This window comes from Aristolochia californica, unplaced genomic scaffold, assembly GCF_029961685.1.
Source record: "Aristolochia californica isolate CCGP_79_NKW_82.1479 unplaced genomic scaffold, dmAriCali1.0.hap1 SCAF_7, whole genome shotgun sequence".
In the NCBI taxonomy this organism is placed as follows: Eukaryota; Viridiplantae; Streptophyta; class Magnoliopsida; order Piperales; family Aristolochiaceae; genus Aristolochia; species Aristolochia californica.
The window spans coordinates 4388842-4411974 of NW_027182268.1; the positions used below are offsets into that span (position 1 = coordinate 4388842).

A 23133-nucleotide genomic window follows, 5' to 3' on the forward strand; every position below is an offset into this window, starting at 1 on the left:
CGTAAAAATAAAATATTTATTATTGTTTTTACTATATTAAATTAATGATTTAAGAGTGATAATTAAAATATTATTAAAATAAAATTTTAATCAAATATCTAGACATTATAAAATTATACATTTTTGTTTAAATATTTTATTTTTATAATTAATTAGCACACTATTTAATTTTAATTTATAATTATTATATTAATTTAGATTAAACCATAATCTATCTTAATTTATTTATATATTTTAATATTATATTATATTACTTATTATAAAAGTAACTACGTTTGTTTAAGTTTATTATTTATTTAAGTATATAATCCATTTAAGCATATTATACAAAATAACTCATTCTTTTATTTACACTATTTTTTATTTTAGACACTAACAAAAAAAATACTTTCCTGACACGAAAGAGTAATTCACTTTCCATTTCACTTTTACTAGTTAATTCACTTTTACACTAACTGGACAAGAAAACATGAACTTAACATTCCACCTATATTTATGTTCAATAATCAATTATATTTTGAATCTGTTCAATGTTCTATTTACATGTACTGTCACACTAAACCAGAGTCTGCTAACTCCTCGTTGAAAAGCCCAATAAATGATATCTGTAAGATAGCCGAATGCATGGATCAAGCTTGGACCAAGCACTGTTCTTCCTGAAGTGTTTTCCTGCCAAAAAATTACTCTTAGAATCATATCCAGAATCTTTCTGAGCTTTTCTGGCATTTGAACCTGCCATCCCGAATTTGGTTGGAGATGCAAGCTTCATTAGTTAAGACTATTTGCTTGACGTGCAATAAAAACCATTTCTCCCAGTTTCTCTGTTTAGTTTCTAATCTTTTGCTTGAAACAGCTTTGTTCCCAAAACGGGTCACTGCAATAAAGACATTTTGAAGCATAATGCCTTATGAAATATATCTCCCCCTGCAACAATGTAGATTTTGAAGATCCAAAGAACCCAACAATACCAATGGGGACTTTTCACTTAAACTGTCACAACCTGTGTGCAGTTCAAGTCAATTTACTTTATAGCAGTCTTGTACTAGTCTCCTTTTGCAGTCTGTTATGGTTACAGCCATTGTTGCAGCAGATTCAAAACATAAAACTCGGTAATCAATTTCCGATCAACAACTTAGGGGTCATAATGTAGAGAACCCCCAAACGTCAAAGTATAACAAATGGGACATGAAAAGGGCCAAATGAATCCCTCGTACACGAAAAGAAGCAAACAATGGTTACAGCCATTCTTGCAGTGCAGAAGAGAATGATACTGTTCATTACTTTTAGTAAACACTATATCCTACATCAGACAATATGTGGAAAATAATCCCTTGTACACGGAAGAAGCCTGACCGATCATGTAAAACAACAATAACATAATCGCCATAACTACAGGTAAGAATTCATCAATCTCCAATCTTCCTATTAATACCATGCTCTTCTAAGGGCAGCCTATCTTCCTCACCCACTCTACCACTTCCATGTAGCCAGAATGTCTGATGATAAGTAAATTACAAGAGGAAAATGAAATCTAACTCATGTCTAGATGGAGAGAGAGAGAGAGAGAGAGAGAGCAAATTTCTTTCACATGAAAACCATACCGTTACACTCAAACTATGTACACCTAATATACAAGGTGACTTCAGAGGAAGTAGAGCACCCTAGAATTCTACACTTATATATGATTCTTCTTGGTGTTTTGCTTTCTCTAAGCATTAACCTTGCATCACATGTAAAGTAACAAAAGAACATAATTTGGAAGCGTGAAAATTTTGGCCTCAATGAACAGTCTCAATGGGTAATATGCTCTACAAAAACAAAAAAAGAGAAAAGTAACTTGCAAATCACAGACTCACACTCATGAATTCACTTCAATCAGAAACTAACTTACCAGCTTCAAACTTTTATTAACAGAAGAATTAACTTTAAAGTATTTGGACACTAGCATCTGGAAAAAATCTCATGTCCAGGTCATAAATGAAAACTCAGTTAATTTGGAAGTTATAATTCACACCAAATTTACAATGTTTTCATGCATATTTCTAACAAAATTTGACATGGTGTCACTTGTTATAGATTGTATAATGAAAAATACAAGTATGTGGAGAGCCACAAACGTGAACAATTGGACCAAATGTTCAACAAAAGGGAAGAAGCAAAAGGAAGAACAACAATAGGTAAGCATTTTGTTACCTTCTGGTTCACTTCCCCTTTGGCCTTCCTAACCTAAAACAAAAAATTGATGGAAGATCATTGGTCAATCCTAGACCATCTGGTTTCAGCAACATGATTAGAGACCATGAGGGCATTACTCATCTCTTATACTACGGTCCTCAGTATTTCAGACTCTAACATGGCTGAAGCTCACATCCTGTTAAACGGCCTAAAAGTTTATTTCATGCACTTCTCTCAACCAGTGAGTGTGGAAGGTGGTTTGAAAAGAGTCATTGCTTAGTTTGAGGGGGACTCGACAACCAGTTGGAGATTAAATCAGAAAATTTTCTTCAAATCAATGAGGTTGTTGCAGCATCTAATATCATTTGGGCTCATGCTCTTCGGGAAGCCATTCATTGGTGAAACAGGATGATGCATTTCCTCTTTTTGCTTTAATAAAATTTGAATTTATTATAAAAAGTAAAGCTTTCATTGCCTTTTTTTTAATTCTTTTTTTGTTTCCATCATACATTAATTAGATTTCTGCTCCTAGTTGAAATAAATTGAGCATATCAGTTATACATCTTCTGTATTTTATGTCATCTGTATTTTTCTGTTCAATTAAGGTATTGTATTTTATTCGAAAATAAAAGACCACTTGAAAGTGATTAACTGGAGGTAGCTAGAAATAGTCTGCACCTACTTCCTCATTTGATTAGGACAGTTTGCATCATAAATTGGCAGATTAGGAACAGGTGATATAGACCTTTTGGATGCTTTATTTGTAAGGTTCTGTGGGCCCCTAGCAAAGAAGCTTTTAGACTCACCTTCAACTGCATCAGACACATACGTGGGGACAGCTGCCAACTTTCCCAGCAGATGAAACTCCGAGAAGTGGTTGCCCCATATATCATAGATAAATTCTTCCCGAGCACCAATTTTCTCTTCTTTTGCAATCCTTTTATCTTGACAGACTTTAGAACCTGGAGCCCTTGCATGAGGAGTAACAGGAGAAGTTGAAGCCAGAAACCGTGCACTAGGTTCACAGCGACTTGTACCAGGAAATGTAGCAGAAGGTAACAAAACAGGCCTGCCACCAGATCTACGCAGTACAGATGAGTTCACAGCTGGAAGCAACCAATTATTATCACAACAAACCACAGAAATCATCGATTCTAGTTTTGCACTCGAGTCAGCTTCTACTAGAAGATCCTTATCTTCATCCTCATCTGTTCTGGGAGAAGGGCGCTCCCTGAAATGCCCACTAGGTCGATCAAAATCAGGAGATGGAAGAGTTTTTTTGGGTGTCACAGACATTACAGGGGAAAAAGGGGAGGAAGGTGTTGAATTCCCACTTTGACTGCTAGTGAGTTCAAGTTTTCCAGAGAGTCCCGAACCTCTTGCAGCCCTTCTTTTCCGTCTTCTTCCTCTCTCTCGACCAGTCTTGACTGTAAGATCACCAGCATGATGCACTTCTGATAAAATATAACTTTCCCCCATTGCTTTGAGCTGCTCTTTTGAAGGGGATGGAGATAAAACAGCTGTCTTAGAATTCTCGGAGCAAGAGAATATTTTTGATTGCGTTTCTTGCTTCTGTTTCACATTCTGGTGAATAGCTTCAAGTTCCTGAGTGCTATTTAGACGATCAGCAGATTTTGGAACACAGCCCAAACCTGGGTCATGAATTTCCTTAACTGACCTGGACATTTGACAGTGTTATTCAATGGCTCATAAGAAAAGAAGCAGTTAAAATTTAAAGAGAGATAGACAACCTGGAATTTCTTTGATTTCTATGCAGGGGTGCTGGCTTTCTAATTGTCTGAACAGAAGCCATATAATTCTTCTCACTCTTGAAGAAAACATGTTGGTTGTCTGAATTCAGAAATTGGGGAAGAACACAACAAAACAGTGAGAGGGTCACAGAAGCAGCAACCATCACTATTATATATATTTTCTTCAGAAGCATCAAAAGAAAAGATTTCCTGCAGATGTTAAGAACTTTAAGAGGAAAATTTGCTTTCATTGGAATCACAAGAATTCCACTAGACATTCTCAGCTCAAGTTCTCTGTGGACCACTGATGCAGAGAAATCTGTCTGATATGATATTAGAAGCCTCCTTGACTCTCCCGGAGCAAGAGCAAAGGCTCTGCATGTGTGTACCATAAACCCATCGAAGCCACAGTCTGCCCCTGAAACTTCAATTCTTCTGATCTCGAATGGCAAGTTCCCAGTATTTCTAGCAAGTAGTTCTTTTGACAAAGGCTGAGAACATGCTGTGCCTGTGATTTCTGTGTGAAAAAACAGCTGTGGTGGGGATAAATTTAATGGGACTGGCACACTGAGATTAAATTCTAGATTCCTCACAGGTTGAGAACTCTCCAGAAGGACCAAGGACAGAGCTCCACCAGTCCCACGTAGATGCAGCCATTCCACACCAGAAAGATTGTTTCTTATGAGTGCACTGCTTCTCCACTGACAACGATTTGATGGACGGAAGAAGATTGGACCAAATGAAGCTTTTCCGTATGGATGGACATAGGCCTCCGCAATTCCATGTTCAGGTAGAGAGAATCCTTCAGTGAAGTTCATAGAAGAATTGGACATCAAATCACTCAGCAGGACATGGTCTAATAACTCGCCTGAATCTTTGCATTCCTCTACAACAGCACCAAAGTTTAATACAAGCTGCATTATAACTGGGTATTGACTTGGGTTCTTCACTGTTATCCATTTAGGAAAGGTGGTCCCAATCTGAACAGTTGGGAAAAGTACTTCTTGATCATCAAGCACAGATTTACCACTGATTGTGCCTTGAGATCTCCAGTTCCTTAGTATCAATTCATCTTCTTCGGCAGCTTCAGGTACCTTCAACAAAATTAAACAATTGGCATGAAAATTTAATGAGGCAAAAAAAAAAAAAAACATTGGAAGACAGACTTTGTGTATTTAAGGTCAGAAAAGTCGAAGTCAATCAAATCTACTAATGATAACTTTCTGAACAGAAAAAGAAGAAGGAAAAAACAAAATCTAATGATGTCAGAAAGCCAGTTGCTGTATGAAAAAGTATTGAAAATAAATAGCAAGAGGTAGGATCTTTGAAAATAATGACTGAGGGGAACCTATTAAACCATTAAAATGTTGACCTTAATATTAAAGTACCTACCTTCATTGGTGCTGATGTCTGGCTTGTGTTGTGTACAGATTCACTTATTGAATTGCCAGAGGCCTCTTTCTCTTCTTTGTAGTGATCTCTCAAACAGGATTCTGCCAATAACCTTTGGCATGAAAACTCAATCTGGGGATTATAGGAATCATTTGTTAGAATCAGCAGCTTACAGCTTGAACTAATATTAGGAATTTCCAGGGGTAGGTCCTGTAAACCTCCAGCAGAATTGTAACTGATAATAGATATGTGAGTCCTAGTTCCAGGAAAGAGTAATAACCCTTCCATGTACTTGACTTTAAAAACTTCCATGTCATCTGTAACTTCACTAACCTTAACCAACCTTAACAGATATGATGCATCATTTCTTAGGGAAAGGGCAAAAACTGTTGGTTTCTCACTGTTACATGCCATGAGTGACTCAAGAAGCACAGAAGCTGAACCGGTAAAAGAATTATAAGATACCTTACCATGCACCTCTGCTTCAAGAGGCACTACCACTGTATCATTCCATTCTTGGGAAATTGAACTTTGTAAATGTATGCAGAAAGCACCAAAATTTTTACCTTCAATCTGGGAAAATATATCTACTTCCATGATGGGTTGATTCTCATTAGGGGCCACCTCCCACTTCCTAAATGGTCTCATCCCCATCAAAGGTAAACCTAGTTGGTCGCTCTTCACGGTCAACCATTCCTCCAGTGTAGGAGAAGAACCACCTTCATCCAGTGCAGGAGAGGCAACAGTTCTACAAACTGCATGGACAAGGTGGGAAATATTTTCATCTGAAATGCCAACCGAAGCTTGAAATTTCACAACATTTATCACATCACCAAAATGGTTGTACAAAGATAAAGTTTTCTTCATCCTTCTGTCAGAAGACATACTGAGACCCACCAGAGGTTCTTTCCCATATGGAAACTCGACAGCTAAGCCTTTCGCACAAACCACAAACCCCCCAGAACTTGTCTGCAATACTAGATGAGCTGAAGACAAGCCCACCCACTTTGGTAAGAAGACAAAAGGAATAGAGGCAGACTCACCAGGTCCCAAGGAAATCTTGCTGAAATTATATGTATAAAACTGTGGGTCTGTGCTTGATGGTTCATAGACATGTAAAGTACTGTCATTGCATCTGTTAGACACAGTTGGTAACGCTAAAGAAGGGACATATAAATGACTTGGGCCCCAATCTAATAAAGGTGGATTTATTGATATGTTCGGGGATGATGAATCGTCCAGATGGTCAAAGTCAACCATCTCAGAATTCTCATGACTCCCTCCTCTGCAAGCAATAAGTCTATCTAAATTAACCTTATTGGCTCTATGTTCCCTTTCAATGCTCAAAGAGCACAAAATAGACCTCCCATCCAGTAGCACATAAGTTGTTTGGTTTGAACACCAACTCAAGTTATTTTCCTTGATAGTATGGAGGATTGACCACTTGGGAGATACAGAATCTTCTTCTTTTTCAAAACCAGGTAAAGTTGATGGAAAGCAAAAGGATTTAGAACTGTAACAGATATAATTCAGGCTGGAGTGTCTCTGTGTTTCGGGGCAAATGTCTCCAATCAGTAAAGCAGTGGAAGCTGCACTATCAACTACAGAGGACCTGCAGACGTCCTGACCCCAAGGGTCCTGCATTCCATTCTTCATGGCACATGACCCATCAATGACCAAAGATAGTAGCATGCACAGAAGCAGGATTATGTGTAACCATTTCAATGACCAAAGGCGTTTCCTGGAAAGAGCAGAGATATAATAAGCAGATAAGATATAGCACCAAGCAACTAAATTAATTTGCAATGCAGTAAAAAAATAATGGAGCTTTAAATAGAGAAAGCCTTTGGAATGTGAATAAGCTCGTGAGAAAGCAGTCGTCACATTCAAGGTTGCCGTGTGAGTTTGCAGACAATCAATGGTAGAGCTGAGAAAAATCCCATCTCATTTTCTGATATGCTGTATACAGTTGATTGGATGAGAATGCTCTGTCAACCTGAGCCATCAGTGTACTCTCTTTTTGGCATCTCCTTTTATTACAAAAAGATGCTTTAGAATAGATGTTACATCACAGATTGGTTAAGATCCAAAAGTTAGTTCAGGGGAACCTTATAATTCCTCATGAGAAAAAAGAAAAAGGGTAAAATGTGAACCACCCTTAAATGTTCAAAGGCTACAGTGGGCTTTCTAAAGCAGTCCTATAAGCAAGGACATCGGATCTGGAAGTCAAAATATACAACCTGAAAATCATCTGGAATCCAAAAGTTCTGATAAAGAGATGTATTTTGCTCATATCCATAGGTGCTAGTACTTTGATTTCGTATCATGTACTGCGGCAGTGGTCTCCAGCTTCCTGTATTTGCATTTCTACTAACAAAATATAAACATCCCTCAAAAAAGTCACATGGGGTACAGAACAAAGTAGGATGCTTTGAAGGTTGGATACAAGATTTTACAACAGGTATACAATACAAATATCAATTAACTCATACTTTAAAAAAAAGCAAAAAAAGAAAACTAAGGTACAGCCAACTAAGAAATCTCATAACAGCATTGCAAAGAAAATCCAGTATATTAAACTCAGATTTTTACACGTGTCAAAGAGGAATGTGGAACACACATGAAAGACATGTCAACATAGGAGAGAGATGATGTTTGGCCTTTTAATCAATCTGATAATATTGTTCCCCCAAACACCCTAGTGAGTTCATATTCTTTTATTTTTGGAAGTGTGGTGAGAATTTACACAACTTAAGATGGTCAAAATAACTAGGGTTAATTTCCCTTTACTGAAATCTTCTGGATGGTAGCCTGTCAAAATGATTATTTCTTATTTTGTACAATGATATGCTTTTCTTTTATTGTCTACATGTTTCATGGTTGACCTTGTCCAAGTAAAAAACTTGATGCACAGGAAAATTTTTAGTTACCAGGAACCAATTGACCGACTTCTGTCAATCTTAAATTAGATCTCCGTTCTATCTAAGCAACAAATATACTTGATAGAAGCTAAATGAGTTAAAACAGAAGCCAACTTACTGGTCTAACAGACATAGTAATAAGATCTTTTCCATGAGTCTTCGCTCTCGTTCTAAAGACCTTGACCTCTTTCAACAGCATCTGAAAAAATGTGACTAAGACCTTAGGTATTTTCTAAAAAAATAAATGATAGACATGGGCCTTAGTATAGCTGGCCAATTACCACAAATGTTTATGTGATTAGCTTTAAAAACTACAGATAGTAAGCAAATAGGTTCTTCTTAGGAAACCTCACAAGCAATTGTTCTAGGACTTATTTTCAGTGTTTAACTTTGGGTGTAACTGGTACAAGGATAGTTTAATTGTAATTAGATTCAACTTGTTTCTTCTATTATAAATAGAGGCTCATTGTACTCAAATTACATCAATCCATGAAGTATTTATCTTTTCTAGAAATTCAACAATATCATTGTAAAAATATATTCCTCTTTTATTTAAGATGATGTTTCATTTAAAATTTTTTTTGGTCCTTATAGAGGAAAAGGAAATAAATTTGTATAAAAAAATGTTGCAAACTAAAAGAAGAAGAGGTTTCCAAAAAAAAATTGTAAAGTGCATAACAAAAAAATTGCAAAACAAGAAAGAATATAAAATTACTGATGTCATAAAGAAATGAAGAAAAAATTTTACATTTATTCACAGACTTAAAAATTTTCCTCCTTTGGGAGCCTATGTATTTGTTGATTTCTAGGGACTAGACATAAACACAAGAGATCTCAAAGAAGGAGAGAATAGAGGAATTTTAGCTCTTGGGAGAGAGGAGAGAAGAAACCAAGGGAGAGAAGGAAGAGGAAAAGAGAGAGAGGTGTATAGACGAATTTGAGCCAAGAGGAAGAGCCTTGAATGATCAACCCCATGCCTTGAGGCTATATTTATAGTTATATGAAGGTGCTTACAATGACTACAATGCCCTTAGGGCTACATGCTTCAAAAATAAAAAGACAAGAGGATATACACCAGCTTGCATAATTACAATTCTATGCCATCTCTCTGAAAGTTCTCCTTATTTACTAACCATGCCACCACTACACACGTGGGTGTCTTTTAAACAATCCCCCTCAAGCTGGTGTTTGTAACTTCACTTTGCAAATAATCTTGGTAAAAAAAACTTATGTGCTTGAAAAATAAATTTTGATTGTCTTGATTTGATTCTTCTTCTCGTTCACTTCTTGCTTGTAACCTTCATCTTGTTCTCATCTTGTCTCCCCTTTACTTGAATATTCTAGTTACATAAAATTTGATTACCTCAACATGTGGAATTCTTCATTATTAGTTACCTTTTTCTTGTACTTCTCCTTCTCAAGATGGGGATCTCTTTGTTCTTTACCAAAAGACCCAACTTGCATAACATAATAGTGGGAAAAGAAAAATCACTCATACCGTACAACAAAGCTCTATACACTAGTTAAAATGGTCATAGTTTGAAACACACTCTGCTCAATTTCAAATGGGAAAAAATAGCACAACTGTAGGGCACAACAAAGAGACTACTTCTAAGGGTAGCTCAAACAAAAAAAAAACCTCTTGGGTGAAAAATAAAAAGACTTGACTCAAGTTGGATGTTGGGCACACTCCTATACTTTTAGGTAGTGGGTCTATAGGCGTTGCTCTGAAGTGAGTTTAACAAACACAAATTGAAGACAATACTTTGAGGAATTAAGGGTGTGAATAAAAAGATAGTAACTCTCATACTTCAAATGGAAGGAGGCATACAATGCACCTCTTCATACTTCCAAGTAAGAAGAAAGCACTTTTAGACTAATAGATGGATAAAAAATGACCATGTTTTACACAAGAGGGAGGTAAGAAAATAATTCCTTTATGAACATGGTGATTAAGGAAACTTAAAAAACCCCCAATAAGAAAGTTTTGAGATGGAACATAATAATGGAAACTTTCTAAACATAGACTTTTCATATAAGGCAATTATTTTTTAACACAACTTGACCAATTTGCAAAGAAAATATTCAAGAGATAATCTTTGGAATGAGAGAGGTTTTAGGACTCTAAGATTTGAAATTTAGAATGATCAAATAAGACTTTCTACAAAAATTTTAGACTTTGTCAAAAAAAGGAAACTAAACTCATAATGGGAAGAACTTCTCTTAAGGAAACTAATGTAATATGAGATAAAATTAAGAAACGGCTTATTGGGATAGAAAGTAAACTCACATAGCTTTTTTTTTAGATATAACTCTCAACATAAACCCTCAGTCATGTTGGTACAAACCGTTCAAGAAGTTGAGGCTTTCTACTGCTACACAAAAAATTTCTTCTGCTTGACCTTTGCTGCTTTAGATGTCGATTTCTCTTTCTAAAAAAATTTGATTTCAACAATTTTTTTTTTTTTGAGTTGGAAACTCGACTCAAATATATTTCCAACGGTATAGAATTTGCTATAGGAAACATATGGTAAAAGAGTAAAACATCGAATGAAAAACAAGAATTGGAAAAGAAAAGACTTAAGGAAAAACGAGAAACTCCTTTTTTTCTTCTTCTTTTTCTTCTTCTTCCTCCCTTTCTTCTCCATCCTCTTCTCCTTTTTCCATCTTAGATCTTACCCGCTCTGATACCATGTTAATTTCTAGGGACAAGCTATAAACACAAAAGATCTCAAAGGAATGGGAGAAGAGAGGAATTTCAGCTCTTGGGAAAGAGGAAAGAAGAAACCAAGGGAGAGAAGGAAGAAGAAAAAAAAAGAGGTGTACGCATGAATTTGAGCTAAGAGGAAGAGCCTTGAATGCTCTACCCCATGCCTTGAGGCTATATTTATAGTTGTATGAAGGTGTTTACAATGACTACAATGCTTTAAAAGAAAAAAAGACATAAAAGGACATACATCAGCTTGCATAATTACAATTTTATGCCATCTCTATGAAAGTTCACCTTATTTGTTAATCATGTCACCCCTACACACGTAAGTGTCTTTTAACAGTATCTTGCCTTCTTGCACCTTTTTCTTAATATGATGTAATCTTTTCGTTGTTTTCAAAAACAATTATGAACTTAACAATTTTGGAGCCATAACAGGTTAGTTTAAAACCTTGTTATTTATATGATTGAGTATAATGCTAGAAAATGTTAAGAATCTTTAACTAAATGTCGCATAATCACAATAGAGGAGAGCAAAATAAAATGTCAGGTAAAGAAGATCAACAAAAACATCTTCTCAACCAATAAAACACTCAAGAAAAATCAGGGGAGATTGATAAAATGATAGGAGTTAATGTCCATGAAATGAAAAAAGAAAGGAAAAGGAGTAGGTAAAACACAAACGAGCAATACAGCTCTTTGAAAAGAAATAAATGGCAAAAGTTAAAAAAATTCGAGAGAAGTATAAGATGATGATGCAAGTTACATGCATATGAAGTAATATTTAAAAGAAGAAGAACATTCTCCTCATTCAACACGTTCTGCAAAATAAAAAAATAGATCATAAAAAATGCAAAACATGAAAAAGATTCTCAATATCACAAAATCACCATGCAAATCTCATAGTTAAGAATAAAAATAGCACTACAATACCGAAGTTTCATTAATGACACTGACACAAAAACCATAACAAGATCTAAACAGAAAGATTCAAAAAACAGATGCATAAAGATATCAAATATTTTTCAATGAAATCCAAGACAATAGTGAAACTCTACATGCAATATGGCAGCACACACCCTCTGCAGCTGACAATGGCTCTGATGACCTAGCCAAGCAGGGAGTCTCTTAGCCTACCCTAGTTATAGGAGAGTCCCCACCCTCTTCTATTCCCAGATGAGGCCTGTTCTTTATTGTACTCTAATGTATTCCCTTTTTCAATTAATGAACTACACAATAAGGTCCAAATAAAAAATATAGATATATATCCCAAACATAGACATCCATCTAGTATCTTAAAACTAATTTGAACCAAATCATCTATTTTGCATAATGCCACAAATGATGTATTCCAAATGATATTCTTTAGGTTGAAATCTAAGCTTCATGAACAAGCAATATCAATCACAATATGGAAATTAAGTGGTCATCTATATGTAATATGAAAAAGTATATGCACATACTGACTTCAAAAGGAAGTTGTATGAAAGCCAAAATCCCCCATATAGTTATTTATATAGTTATAACACCGAAATATGTATCATTTGATTAGAATTTGTGGTTGTCAAGCACAATGCACCTAACAGTCTCAAAAAGAAGGGATAATAAAGTGTACACATGCACCTAGTTCTAATCAAATTGACATGACAACATATCACATATATGACCTAGGACCATGTAAATCATGTGAATTCATGGGAAGTCCAATGTAAACTATGTATTTACATCTGCACAAAACCATTTATTCAAGACTGAAAATGGCATCATGGCACCAGCCTCCACTGCTAAAAAAAAATAAAAAAATTCATCTTCTTCCTGCTGCCTAGCCATCTGCTTGGCCAGAACAAAAAGATGGAAAAAATAATACATAGCCTAAAGATGATCATGAGCCAATAGACAATCAATAACATGATTACACCAATTTACAAGGCATCTTCCCACTTCATACATGCTAAAATTCATCAGAATAGATGCTCACCAATGGAAGGTTCCATCTATCAAACCCTGATAATAAAGACATTATTAGAAACCAAAATTACTAACACCCATCATTGAATAGCGTAGGAGCTTATGATATGCTCAAAGTGGCCAAATGCTTAAGGTTTAACTGTATTCAAGATATTGTAATGAAACACGGAAAATCTACCATTTACTTCGTGTGAACAGAACATAGACTAAGGAGCTGTAGACATGAATTATTTTTGTAAGGTTTCTTTCTTTTTTCTTTCATTTCAATAGCCAGCGATAGATAATGCCTTTTAAGGTAAACTAGTACCAGTAGGAGTGCCGAAAATAGAGCATACACTGGAAAACTAAACGATCGTCAAACCCTGTAATCGGTCCACGGTAATCATGGGACGGGGAAAAAAGGAAGTCATGTAGGAATACAATATAAACAAAGAAACAAACAAAAACTCAATACACACAGTTGAGTCCTCCGTTTTCTTGTGTAACAGAGTAAAAGCAACATGTTTACGCGACAACAGCCATAAGCAAACAGAGTTCGTAAGAAACGGAAGGCAAACTAAAGAAAAAGAGAACACGAACCAAAAGAAATAAACAGTTGAACAAAAACGACCCATAACGACGCAATACAGAGACAGACTACAAACCAAATCAAAGAAACAGATAGCATACACAGGAAACCCAGAAACCAAAATGAGCTCAGGAACATACAAAACCAGATAAAAGTGAGTATCCCAGCGAAAGGGAAACAGATATACCAAAAAAATATTAGCAGCTCGAGAATCGGCAGTTTCTTCATCAGAACCAACTAACAATCCGTTTTGACGATTAGGGTTTCAGCGATTCCGGCCCAAAATAGCTGCAAAAAGGCCAACACCTGGAGCTACCTGAACGCCACTGACAATGGAGAAACGAGCAGAGCTTTCCTATGCTCCTCCGCATGATCTTATTACCCTTAACACTCGACTCGAATTACAGCAAACCGCACCCGGAACCAATGAAACAAAATGGGTAAATCAGTGACTTCCACTTTCCATTTTACTTTCTGGCCTATATTAGACAAATTGAGATATATATAATAAAAGGGATGACGATATTAGATCACTGTAGTAATCGGGTGAGAGACGACTCTCAAGCATCATGTCCTGTTAGAAGAATTAAGCAACATGGTTTGTTACGACATTTAATTAATTCTGTTTAAATGACCTATTTGATCTCAAGATCATAGAAAGAAACAGAAGGTTGATACTGTTACTTCACTTCTGATACTTGGTAGCTATCGCCATCTCATTCCTGTGATAGACCAGTCTCCGGTCTCCAGCGTTGGAGCCATCGATAGCGTCCAGGGTTGTTGAAGGCTGTCTTTGGAGGCGGCTTGGATTCGGGTTTCATTTATGCCGCCACTTGCTATGTGGGACGCATCATCGTTTACGGAATGTTTTGGACTTTTGTCGTCGACGAAGTCGCTGGAACGGTGGGACCCAGTAGTAGGAGGGGAGGTATCTGTTTGCGGTGGGCGGAGAATAAAACGCGAGAAGGTTGGCCCGTTTCGGTTGCGGTCTCGTTGTCGTCTTTGCATTTCTTCCGGGGGCGGTAGCTATTATCAGAAGGAACAGGATCACGTGAGCGTCCAGGAATCTTGGGCCAGTTTCGTATATGTTCAAGAGCACTTCCGGAATTAGCCTCGGCCTATGAGAAATTTCCATGTAGGGTCTTAATTTCTTCTGAATATTTTGAACTCTAGCTTAGCCTTAAACCCAAAAATTTTAACGAATTTGAGCCTGATCTCAAGCCGGGTTTGATCTCTAACATATATTTAAAACTTAAAAAAATAAAAAATATAAAAAAAATATAAAAAATATTATGATGATATGTGTATTATTGAATTGCAGGGTATCATAGAGGAGTCCAAGACTTTGTAATGGAACATACTAATGTATAATAATCAATTTAATAGACCTACAAGAAAAAAAATAAATACTTCCATCAATAGTATTTATTTTATTGGCAAAAATAACATTAGATATTGAGGAACCCAAAATGACTCAATGATCGATCACCTTCGAGGTTGAGGTAAATAAGAGCAACTATCAACCAAGTAAAGAGAGAATTGACAAGAGCAATAAAAGCAAAGGGTACTTTCATAAAAAAATCTATGTTAACGAGTCGACTCACGAGTTAACAAGTCGAACTTGGAAAATCCCGAGCTTGGCTTATTATACTTAATGAGTCTTATTTCAAGTTTGAGGTTGAGCCAAACTCGAACGACTTTGCGAGCCGGTTTGGCTTAGTGCTACCCCTATTTCCATGTACCTATTTTTAAGGTTGCTAGTCTCAAGCAATGTCATTAATCCAGAAGAGTTGCGCTCAGATTGGGTTGGTGTCAGATTTTTAAAAAATTGTATCCAACTCCAAACTTCAATTTGGAAATCTAAACTGAAAAAACAAAAAACAATTGAAAAAAATCTACTACTTGATATGTTTTTATCCTCAAACCTCAGGTTTTTAGATCAGGTTGGGTTGGGTTACCCACGAAACCTAATACAGTACTCATCCCTAATCCAAAAATAAAAGACTGAAATATAGATTGCAAAAAATTACAATTAGTATTGAACAAAAATCTAGTCTTCCTTTATACACATAAAGTGGTACACTTTAACATCTATGGCTAATAATGAGATTTTAGCAAGGATATAAAACCTGACTTGGTCAATATATCTTAATAGACATACTATTAAATCATTTAAGTAAAATAATTATGGTATTAAATATCATAGCTATTATAGTATATTAAATCAACTAATTGTGTAGAATTAAATAAAGTGAAACTAATTTTAAAATAACATATTTAATTATTTTTTGTTGATTTCTAGGGACAACACATAAACACAACAAATCTTAAGGGGAGGAAAGAAGAGATGAATTCTAGTTTTTGCGATAGTGGAAAGAATAAACCAAGGGAAAGAAGGAAGAAGAAAAAAGATAGAAGTGTATGGACGAATTTGAGCCAAAAGGAAGAAGCTTGAATAATCTATGACATGCCTTGAGGTTATATTTATAGTTGTGTGAAAGTGTTTACAATGACTACAACGCCCTTAGAGTTACATACTTCAAAAGAAAAAAGGACATAAGAGAACTTACACTAGCTTACATAATTACAAGCATATGTTATCTCTATAAAAATTCTCCTTAGTTACTAGTCATACCACTCCTACACACGTGGGTGTTTCTTAACACTCCCCCTCAAGCTGGTGTTTGTAACTTCACTTGCAAATAATCTTTGTCAAGAAATTGTGTGGTTGAAAAATAAATTTTGATTGTTTTGTTTGGACTCATCTTGTTCACATCTTGTTTGTAGTCTTTATCTTGTTCTCCCCCTTACTTTGATATTTTAGCCACTTAAAACTTGATTACCACATGATGTGAAATTCTTCATTGTTAGTTACCTCTTTATTGTACTTTTTTTCTACTTCTTCTCCTCAAGTTGGGGATCTCTTTGTTCTTTACCAAGAGACCTAGCTTGAACAATATAATAATGAAGAAGAAAAAAACTACTAGCCATTTAACAAAGCTTCACACACCAGTTAAAACAATTATAGTCTATAATACATTCCGCTCAATTTCAATGGCAAAAAAATAACTCAACTTTAGGGCATAACAAATAAACTACTCATTTTTTTATGGTAACTCAAATACAAATCACTTCTTGGATGAGATTAACAGACTTGACTCAAGCTAGATGTTAGACACACTCTATACTTTTTAGGTAGTGGGTAGGCATTTATCTAAAGTGATTTTAAAAAAAAAATTGAAGAAAATACTTAAGAATATGCACTTTTAGACCAATAGATGGATAAAAAGTGACCATGTTTTACTCAAGATGGAGGTAAAAAAATAATTCCACTATTAACATGATAATCGAGGAAAGCCAAAAAAAGCTCTCCAATAAGAAAGTTTTGAGATGGAACATCATAATTAAAAATTTCTAAACATAAACTTCTCATATAAAATAATTACTTTTTATTACAACTTGACCAATTTGCAAAGAAAATATTCCAGAGATAATTCTAAAATTAGGGAGATTTAGGACACTTATTTGGAATTTAGAATTAGGAAACAAAACTTTCTAAATAAAAAAATTCAGACTTTGTCAAAAAAGAAACTAAACTCATAATGAGAAAGTTTTATCTTAAGGAAACTAATGTAATGTGAGATCAAATAAAAGAAACTTTTAAAGAAGGAAAAATATTCAAGTTGGTAAATCTTGACCAGATTTTGAAAACAAATAGGAAACTCAACCAACATTAACAACTCAAAAAGTGAAGCAAAAAAGTGAAGCTACCAACTTTTTCTAAGTTCCTTTTATAAGCATTGTTGTAATTAGCTTTTGAGGTCTTTAATTATAAGTGCCATTAGACCTTTATTTTAGTGGATTCAACTCCAAAGCATGGAAATCAATTCCTAGGCGTGGAAACACTTTGGGAGTTGATGTAACAACTTAATTTGAGTTGTGAACCACTATATATTGATGTGTTCATTGTGTTTTGTAATTTTATAATGCATTAAACTTTAGCTCTAGATCAACTTGCAAAAAAATCACATCAAAAGGGAAGATTACAAACTCCAATGAAAAAAAATTTAAAATTGACACTAAAGTACCCCAATATATTTGCTTCCCTTTGGTTTGTGCCCCACGAGACCTACTCCGTTCCCCGTGATAAACTTTCACAGGGATGGGTTTAGATCAAGTTCACAAGGTGGAGATGAAAAACCCATTTCACCCATATTAGTATTGAAACATGATTAATCTCCTAAAAAATAAAAAAATTCGAAGGTGGTGAAGGGAGGGGTTGCCTTTTCTCCTCTATAGAAACATGAGAGTTGGAAAGTGGGAAGTCTCTTTGCCCCTTCAGACCTAAAAATATGGGAAGCAAAGTATGCCCTTCTTGGGTAAAAGGTTTTGTGTGAAAAAAGGGTTCCTTTCTTAACAGGTTTTTGAGGGAATTTTAATGGATACCTATTAAAAAGAAATAACTATGTATTAAGTCACCTAATGGGTACCCATTAGAATGGAGAGGACTAGGGTTTTGCTAGTGAGTGAGATTTCGACCAACAGATGCTCCTAATTATGTTTTTTATGCACCATTTTAAATTCTCTTATAGGTGAACCAATAATTTTATGTCAATTCTTAACAATTAAAATGGGAAGATTAAGAGCCACATGTCCCTAGCCTTGACAATTAGGGCTGGATACAAGATTGGAGGCTATCAAATCCTTCATTATTGAATTGCCTACTTTAGATATTCCATAAATTTAAGGCAAGCTGTTACAAGCTTTGGAGTAACCATTTGCATTTAAATTAGGCTTGGAAGGTAACATCTGATATTAACAAAAGAAACATAAGAAATAGGGGTTAGAAAGCCACAAATTTTAGACACAACCGAAAATATGCCCATTTTGCCTTCTTTCCTTATTAGCTGATTTGAAAGGTTAAATGGAAGGAGACAAGGAAAGGATGACAGCAACTTGAAACTACAGTCTACTGCCATGGTTCTTGTCCATCGAGAAAGTTACCTGCAAGCATTAGACGACAAGCAACTCATCTCTATAAATTTCTAACCATCAGCCATGTTGAAGTTTTGTTTTTCAACCTAATTAAGATCAGTTCATGTTTGTAGCTCAAAGACAAATTAAGCACTAGGTTTTTGGAAAAAATAAAGATAAAACAAACTATTTGTGAAAGGGAAACCGAAGCTTCCCTTACAAGAAGCAATGGTAGTTATGAGTAATTTTCCTATAAACAAATTCGGATTGTTCTTGCCCGAAACATCTGATGATGTTAAATTATTAAAGATATAGGCAAATTTATCTTGATTTCCCTTTCGTTTAAATCGTCATCATTAGATGGATTTGGAATAAGCATGGTTCATTCTTGAGAATTTGAGGTTTTAAGCATTTTTTTTCCCGTGGTTTGGTGTATTCATATTGGGTAATAGAAATATGATACATGTAGGTCGATATAATATTTCTATTATCATTATTATTATCAATACAATCATTATCATCATCATCATCATCATTATCATTCATTAGGTTGAAAATTCTAGTATAAACCATGGATTTGTCTATCTAAGTATTTCGAATAATGTGGATTGCCTTGGAGAAACTATGGTGACCAATGTTATTAGAACCAACTCGACTGTCGCCCTAGTTAAATGCCAATCAACCAGTAGAACAACATAACACACACACACACGCACACATCGACTTGATTAGTTTTCATGGATCAACTGGTATAATAGGTTGGCCTAGCTAAGTCGGTCAATTTTTCACTTAGAAGAAGTTATCAGGTCTGACTGAACCCAATTTATTTAAACTGGTTTAATCCGGGTTTAATAACATGAAGGTGACAAGTAACCTAAAAATAGTGATGACAAGAACAAGAGAAACAAAAACCATGGTTTGTCACATCATTGATGCAATATATTTAACGTTAATACATAATGGATGTTAGCTGAAGATGAAGATCATCATCCCAAATTATTAGTTGACATCGCTGTAGTTAACCCATCTGAACTTCTCATTGTTTTCCTTTCCACTGAAGTTTTTGTTGCTCATTCTTTATATTTCTTATATGAGAAATATACCCAGATCAAGATCTTATATGCTATCAAGCTGCATTTGCCGTCTTCTGGTTGCAGCAACAGCCACTATATATTGATAACACAAAAAGAAACCTGGGAAGAGTGGATCAGACAAACAAATCGATTTGTAGTTTTATACCCATTTTGCCTTTTTTTCTTGATAATTAAATTTAGAGATTCAACTGGAAGGAAACAATAAAGCCTTGATAAGAACATACACTAGCCTCCGTAATCTTGATTTTGACTCGTCGAGAAAGCTACAGGCACTCATACGACCTCTCACCTCATATCTCTCTCTATAAATCGATTCATTCTCTAAGAATAGTTGCTGGTCTTGTGATCATGAGGCTGGCATGGTTCCTCCTGGTGTTTGTGATCTATGCAGAGGCATATAGGCAGCAGAATATCGACCCGTTAGATGAATTCCTCAAAGCAAAAAGCTCGAAAAGGGAGAAATATGAAGCATCGAGCATGGTTGAATTTGCAACCCTCGACATGTACTCACCAGTGTACATTGGCTCTCAAGATGGGTTTATGGAAGACGATAAGATCGATCAGTTGCCGGGGCAGCCAGAAGGAGTGGATTTTGATCAGTATGCCGGGTATGTTACCGTTGATCCTAGCCATGGACGAACTTTGTTCTATTACTTCGTCGAGTCGCCGGAGAACGCGGCCAAGCCTTTAGTATTGTGGCTCAATGGAGGTAATCTTCCACTCTGTTACCTCTTCCCCAATCATCCACAATTAGTTTAGATGGAATTGTTGAACAAACTGTAAACTTCTCCCCTACTTTGGCAGCGGGTTCATTTCTGTTTCTGTTGTTATTTACATTATAATATCAGAATAATCCTGTTTACTTATCTTGAGATTAATGAAAAAGAACTTTTTTCTTTCGTTCTTTCTTTTGTAATGTTTTTTACCACAATCACTATCTTCTCATAAAGATTTTGATGAACAGGCCCCGGTTGTTCCTCTCTAGGAGCAGGAGCTATGATGGAGTTGGGGCCATTCAGAGTGAACAGTGATGGGAAGACCCTGTCCCGTAACAAATATGGGTGGAACAACGGTAAATTCAATCAACTGCCAGAGGTTGATCCATCTCTTTCAATAGACTCTGTTCTAATAGTAATTTGTCTTTCCATTATCTACGATTCCGGCGCTTTGGGGAACTTACAGAACAGTTTTTGTTCCCAGTGGCCAATATTCTCTTCCTCGAATCTCCGGCAGGGGTCGGATTTTCATATTCAAATGCGACTTCCGACTACGATCTTAGCGGCGACAAGAGAACCGCTGATGACTCTTACACTTTCCTGTTGAACTGGTTAGAGAGGTTTCCTCAATACAAAAGCAAGGATTTCTTCATCACTGGAGAGAGCTATGCCGGGCATTATGTGCCACAGCTAGCTCAGTTGATCCTTCAACGGAACAAGATCACCAATCAGACAGTCATCAATTTGCGAGGAATTGCTGTAAACCTCGTATTCGGATTCATTATTCAGCTAATCTCATGTCTGAACTGTTCATATTTATCATGACTTGGATTTGTTGCAGATTGGCAATGCGTGGATAGATTCCGATACTGGGCTTAAGGGAATGTATGAATTCTTCGCTACTCATGCACTCATTTCTGACGAAACTCGTGATGGGATTATTGCGAATTGCAAGTTTTCGAATATATCCTTAACATGTCAAGAATATCTCCAACAAGCTCATGTATCGATTCAGAATATTTACATTTACCACATCTATGCTCCCTTCTGTTCTTCATTCTCTGGTGGCCATGTAAGTAATCAGAAGCACGCAGCGTTTGATCCCTGTTCAGATGATTATATTTACTCCTATCTGAACCTTCCTGAGGTGCAGAAGGCTCTCCATGCAAATCTTACTAATCTTCCTGGTCCATGGAGTTCTTGCAAGTATGATTACTTGTATTATAGATTGTCCTTTCTCCATTTATTTTCTTCAGAATTAATAACATCTCTTTTTTAATCAAAACCTCGTCAGCTTTATAATCAATCTTGCCTGGACAGACAGCCCCGACTCAGTATTAGAAACCATTAACGAGCTAATGGCTTCTGAAATAAACGTGTGGATATACAGGCAAGTCAAGCTTTTGTCGATAACAACTAACTTTATGCCTTTCTCGTACTAATCTAATTTCTGCTGCAGTGGTGATGTCGATGGGCGAGTAACAGTTACTTCGACGAGGATGGCGATAAATAGACTAAGACCCTCTGTAGAGACATCTTGGTACCCTTGGTTTGCTGATGGAGAGGTATGATTTGTCTTCATCAACTGATGCGATTATGATGATGACAAAATCTCCATTAATGAAAAACTTTGTTCTGTGAAGGTTGGTGGATACGCAGTTGGATACCAGAACCTCACGTTTGTGACTATAAGGGAAGCTGGACACTTCGTTCCTAGTTATCAACCAGCAAGAGCACTGAAATTTTTTACTTACTTCATAGGAGGGCAGCTTCCTCCAAGGGCCAGCTCTTGATTCCTGAACCAGGAGATGATGTTTATGGCTCTTGGATTCTCTCTTGGATTGAAGGTTAATGTAGTGATATTTAAGCTCAGAATAAATTGAACAGTAAGACTACTTACAGAACTGCAATTTCTTTTAGCCGTTTCAATTTTTTTCTTCATTTTTTCATATCGTTTTACTTCCAAAGCCTTGAATTATATGCCTTTAAACGAATCACTGGTTCATGAGGGAGTAAACAGGTTTCCCTTTTCACCAGATCTTAGTCCTTTTTTTCGCGTGTTTAACACAAATGAGGAGGTAGAAAAAAATTGAAGAGTGATGTGTGTGAGAGGAAGCAATGAGAAAGTTTGGTCATGTGAAATACAGTAGCAACCAGTTTTGTTTTTTGGTATATGATAGATATGAAAGAAGTATACCTCTAAGATCTAGGAGGCAAGATGGAGATATGAGTGATAAAGATAAAATAAAGATAATGATAGAGATAAAGATAAAAGGTGATTGAATTAGAGACAAACTCACATTCTAAAGAGTTGTAATCATCAACAATTTATATTGTAATTTACACCTGATCAATGATAATCACGGTAATATTATTCTACATAGTGTCAGAGCCCCCGATCAATTAATCAAAACCAGTCAATCGTCGATGGAAATCCTTATAGGAAGCAGTCGTAATCTACTGTTGCCGCCCATTCCAGGTACTTTTATTTTCCTCTTCTCCGTGTCTCCAAATAGTTTTCCGTCATCGCTGTACAATCTCGTCGGCGATATTCTCAAATAAATAAATAAATAAAACTGTCGCCGACCACACTCCTCTTTTTTCAAACTTCCTAGAGCCATCACCAACGACCACCCTCACCGTCACCGCACCTAAATCACCCCCCAGGCGGCAATATTCTAAAAAAAAAAAAAAATTCCTTCCACCCTTTTGCCACCATCATCGTCGACTCCCACAGCCTCGCCCTCGCCTCGTCAGTTGCTCCGAACCCTCTCCCATCGTTGCCCTGCTACCACCTCTTGCTGCCCGTCGCCGTCGACTCCCGCAACCTCATCTCAGAAACCACCCTCGCCAACGTTGCAGAG

At 36.1% G+C, this 23133-nt stretch overlaps 2 protein-coding genes across 6 annotated transcripts; one reads left to right on the top strand and one right to left on the bottom strand.

Moving 5' to 3' along the window:
- Window positions 1-504: 504 nt before the first annotated feature.
- Window positions 505-13962, bottom strand: LOC137936046 (uncharacterized). Of its 5 annotated transcripts, none has more exons than XM_068780561.1 (6): window positions 13673-13962; window positions 8358-8438; window positions 5319-7059; window positions 3927-5020; window positions 2982-3853; window positions 505-669 (listed from the first exon to the last, which is right to left on the bottom strand). In XM_068780561.1, the coding sequence occupies exons 2-6, from the start codon at window positions 8390-8392 to the stop codon at window positions 572-574; spliced, it is 3840 nt and encodes a 1279-aa protein (XP_068636662.1). In that variant the 5' UTR covers window positions 8393-8438; window positions 13673-13962; the 3' UTR covers window positions 505-571. The 5 variants fall into 5 exon arrangements, with proteins under 5 accessions (XP_068636662.1, XP_068636664.1, XP_068636665.1 ...); XM_068780563.1 differs by lacking the exon at window positions 505-669 and adding an exon at window positions 678-1808; XM_068780564.1 differs by lacking the exon at window positions 505-669 and adding an exon at window positions 2046-2226.
- Window positions 13963-19901: 5939 nt separating this feature from the next.
- Window positions 19902-22215, top strand: LOC137936324 (serine carboxypeptidase 1-like). The gene is made up of 7 exons (XM_068780917.1): window positions 19902-20262; window positions 20518-20625; window positions 20754-21028; window positions 21111-21475; window positions 21564-21659; window positions 21729-21834; window positions 21913-22215. Exons 1-7 carry the CDS (start codon window positions 19902-19904, stop codon window positions 22060-22062), a joined length of 1461 nt encoding a protein of 486 aa, XP_068637018.1. The 3' UTR covers window positions 22063-22215.
- The last annotated feature ends 918 nt before the right edge of the window (window positions 22216-23133 follow it).

Excerpts from the sequence above, each read along its gene's own strand:
- LOC137936324 (XM_068780917.1), top strand. The coding sequence starts at position 19,902 with ATGAGGCTGGCATGGTTCCTCCTGGTGTTTGTGATCTATGCAGAGGCA. Across the intron at positions 21,029-21,110 it reads TCAATTTGCGAGGAATTGCT|ATTGGCAATGCGTGGATAGA; the intron begins GTAAACCTCGTA and ends GATTTGTTGCAG. Across the intron at positions 21,660-21,728 it reads ATAAACGTGTGGATATACAG|TGGTGATGTCGATGGGCGAG; the intron begins GCAAGTCAAGCT and ends TTTCTGCTGCAG.
- LOC137936046 (XM_068780560.1), bottom strand. The coding sequence starts at position 8,392 with ATGGAAAAGATCTTATTACTATGTCTGTTAGACCA. Across the intron at positions 7,060-8,357 it reads TTACTATGTCTGTTAGACCA|GAAACGCCTTTGGTCATTGA; the intron begins GTAAGTTGGCTT and ends TGCTCTTTCCAG. Across the intron at positions 5,021-5,318 it reads AGACATCAGCACCAATGAAG|GTACCTGAAGCTGCCGAAGA; the intron begins GTAGGTACTTTA and ends ATTTTGTTGAAG.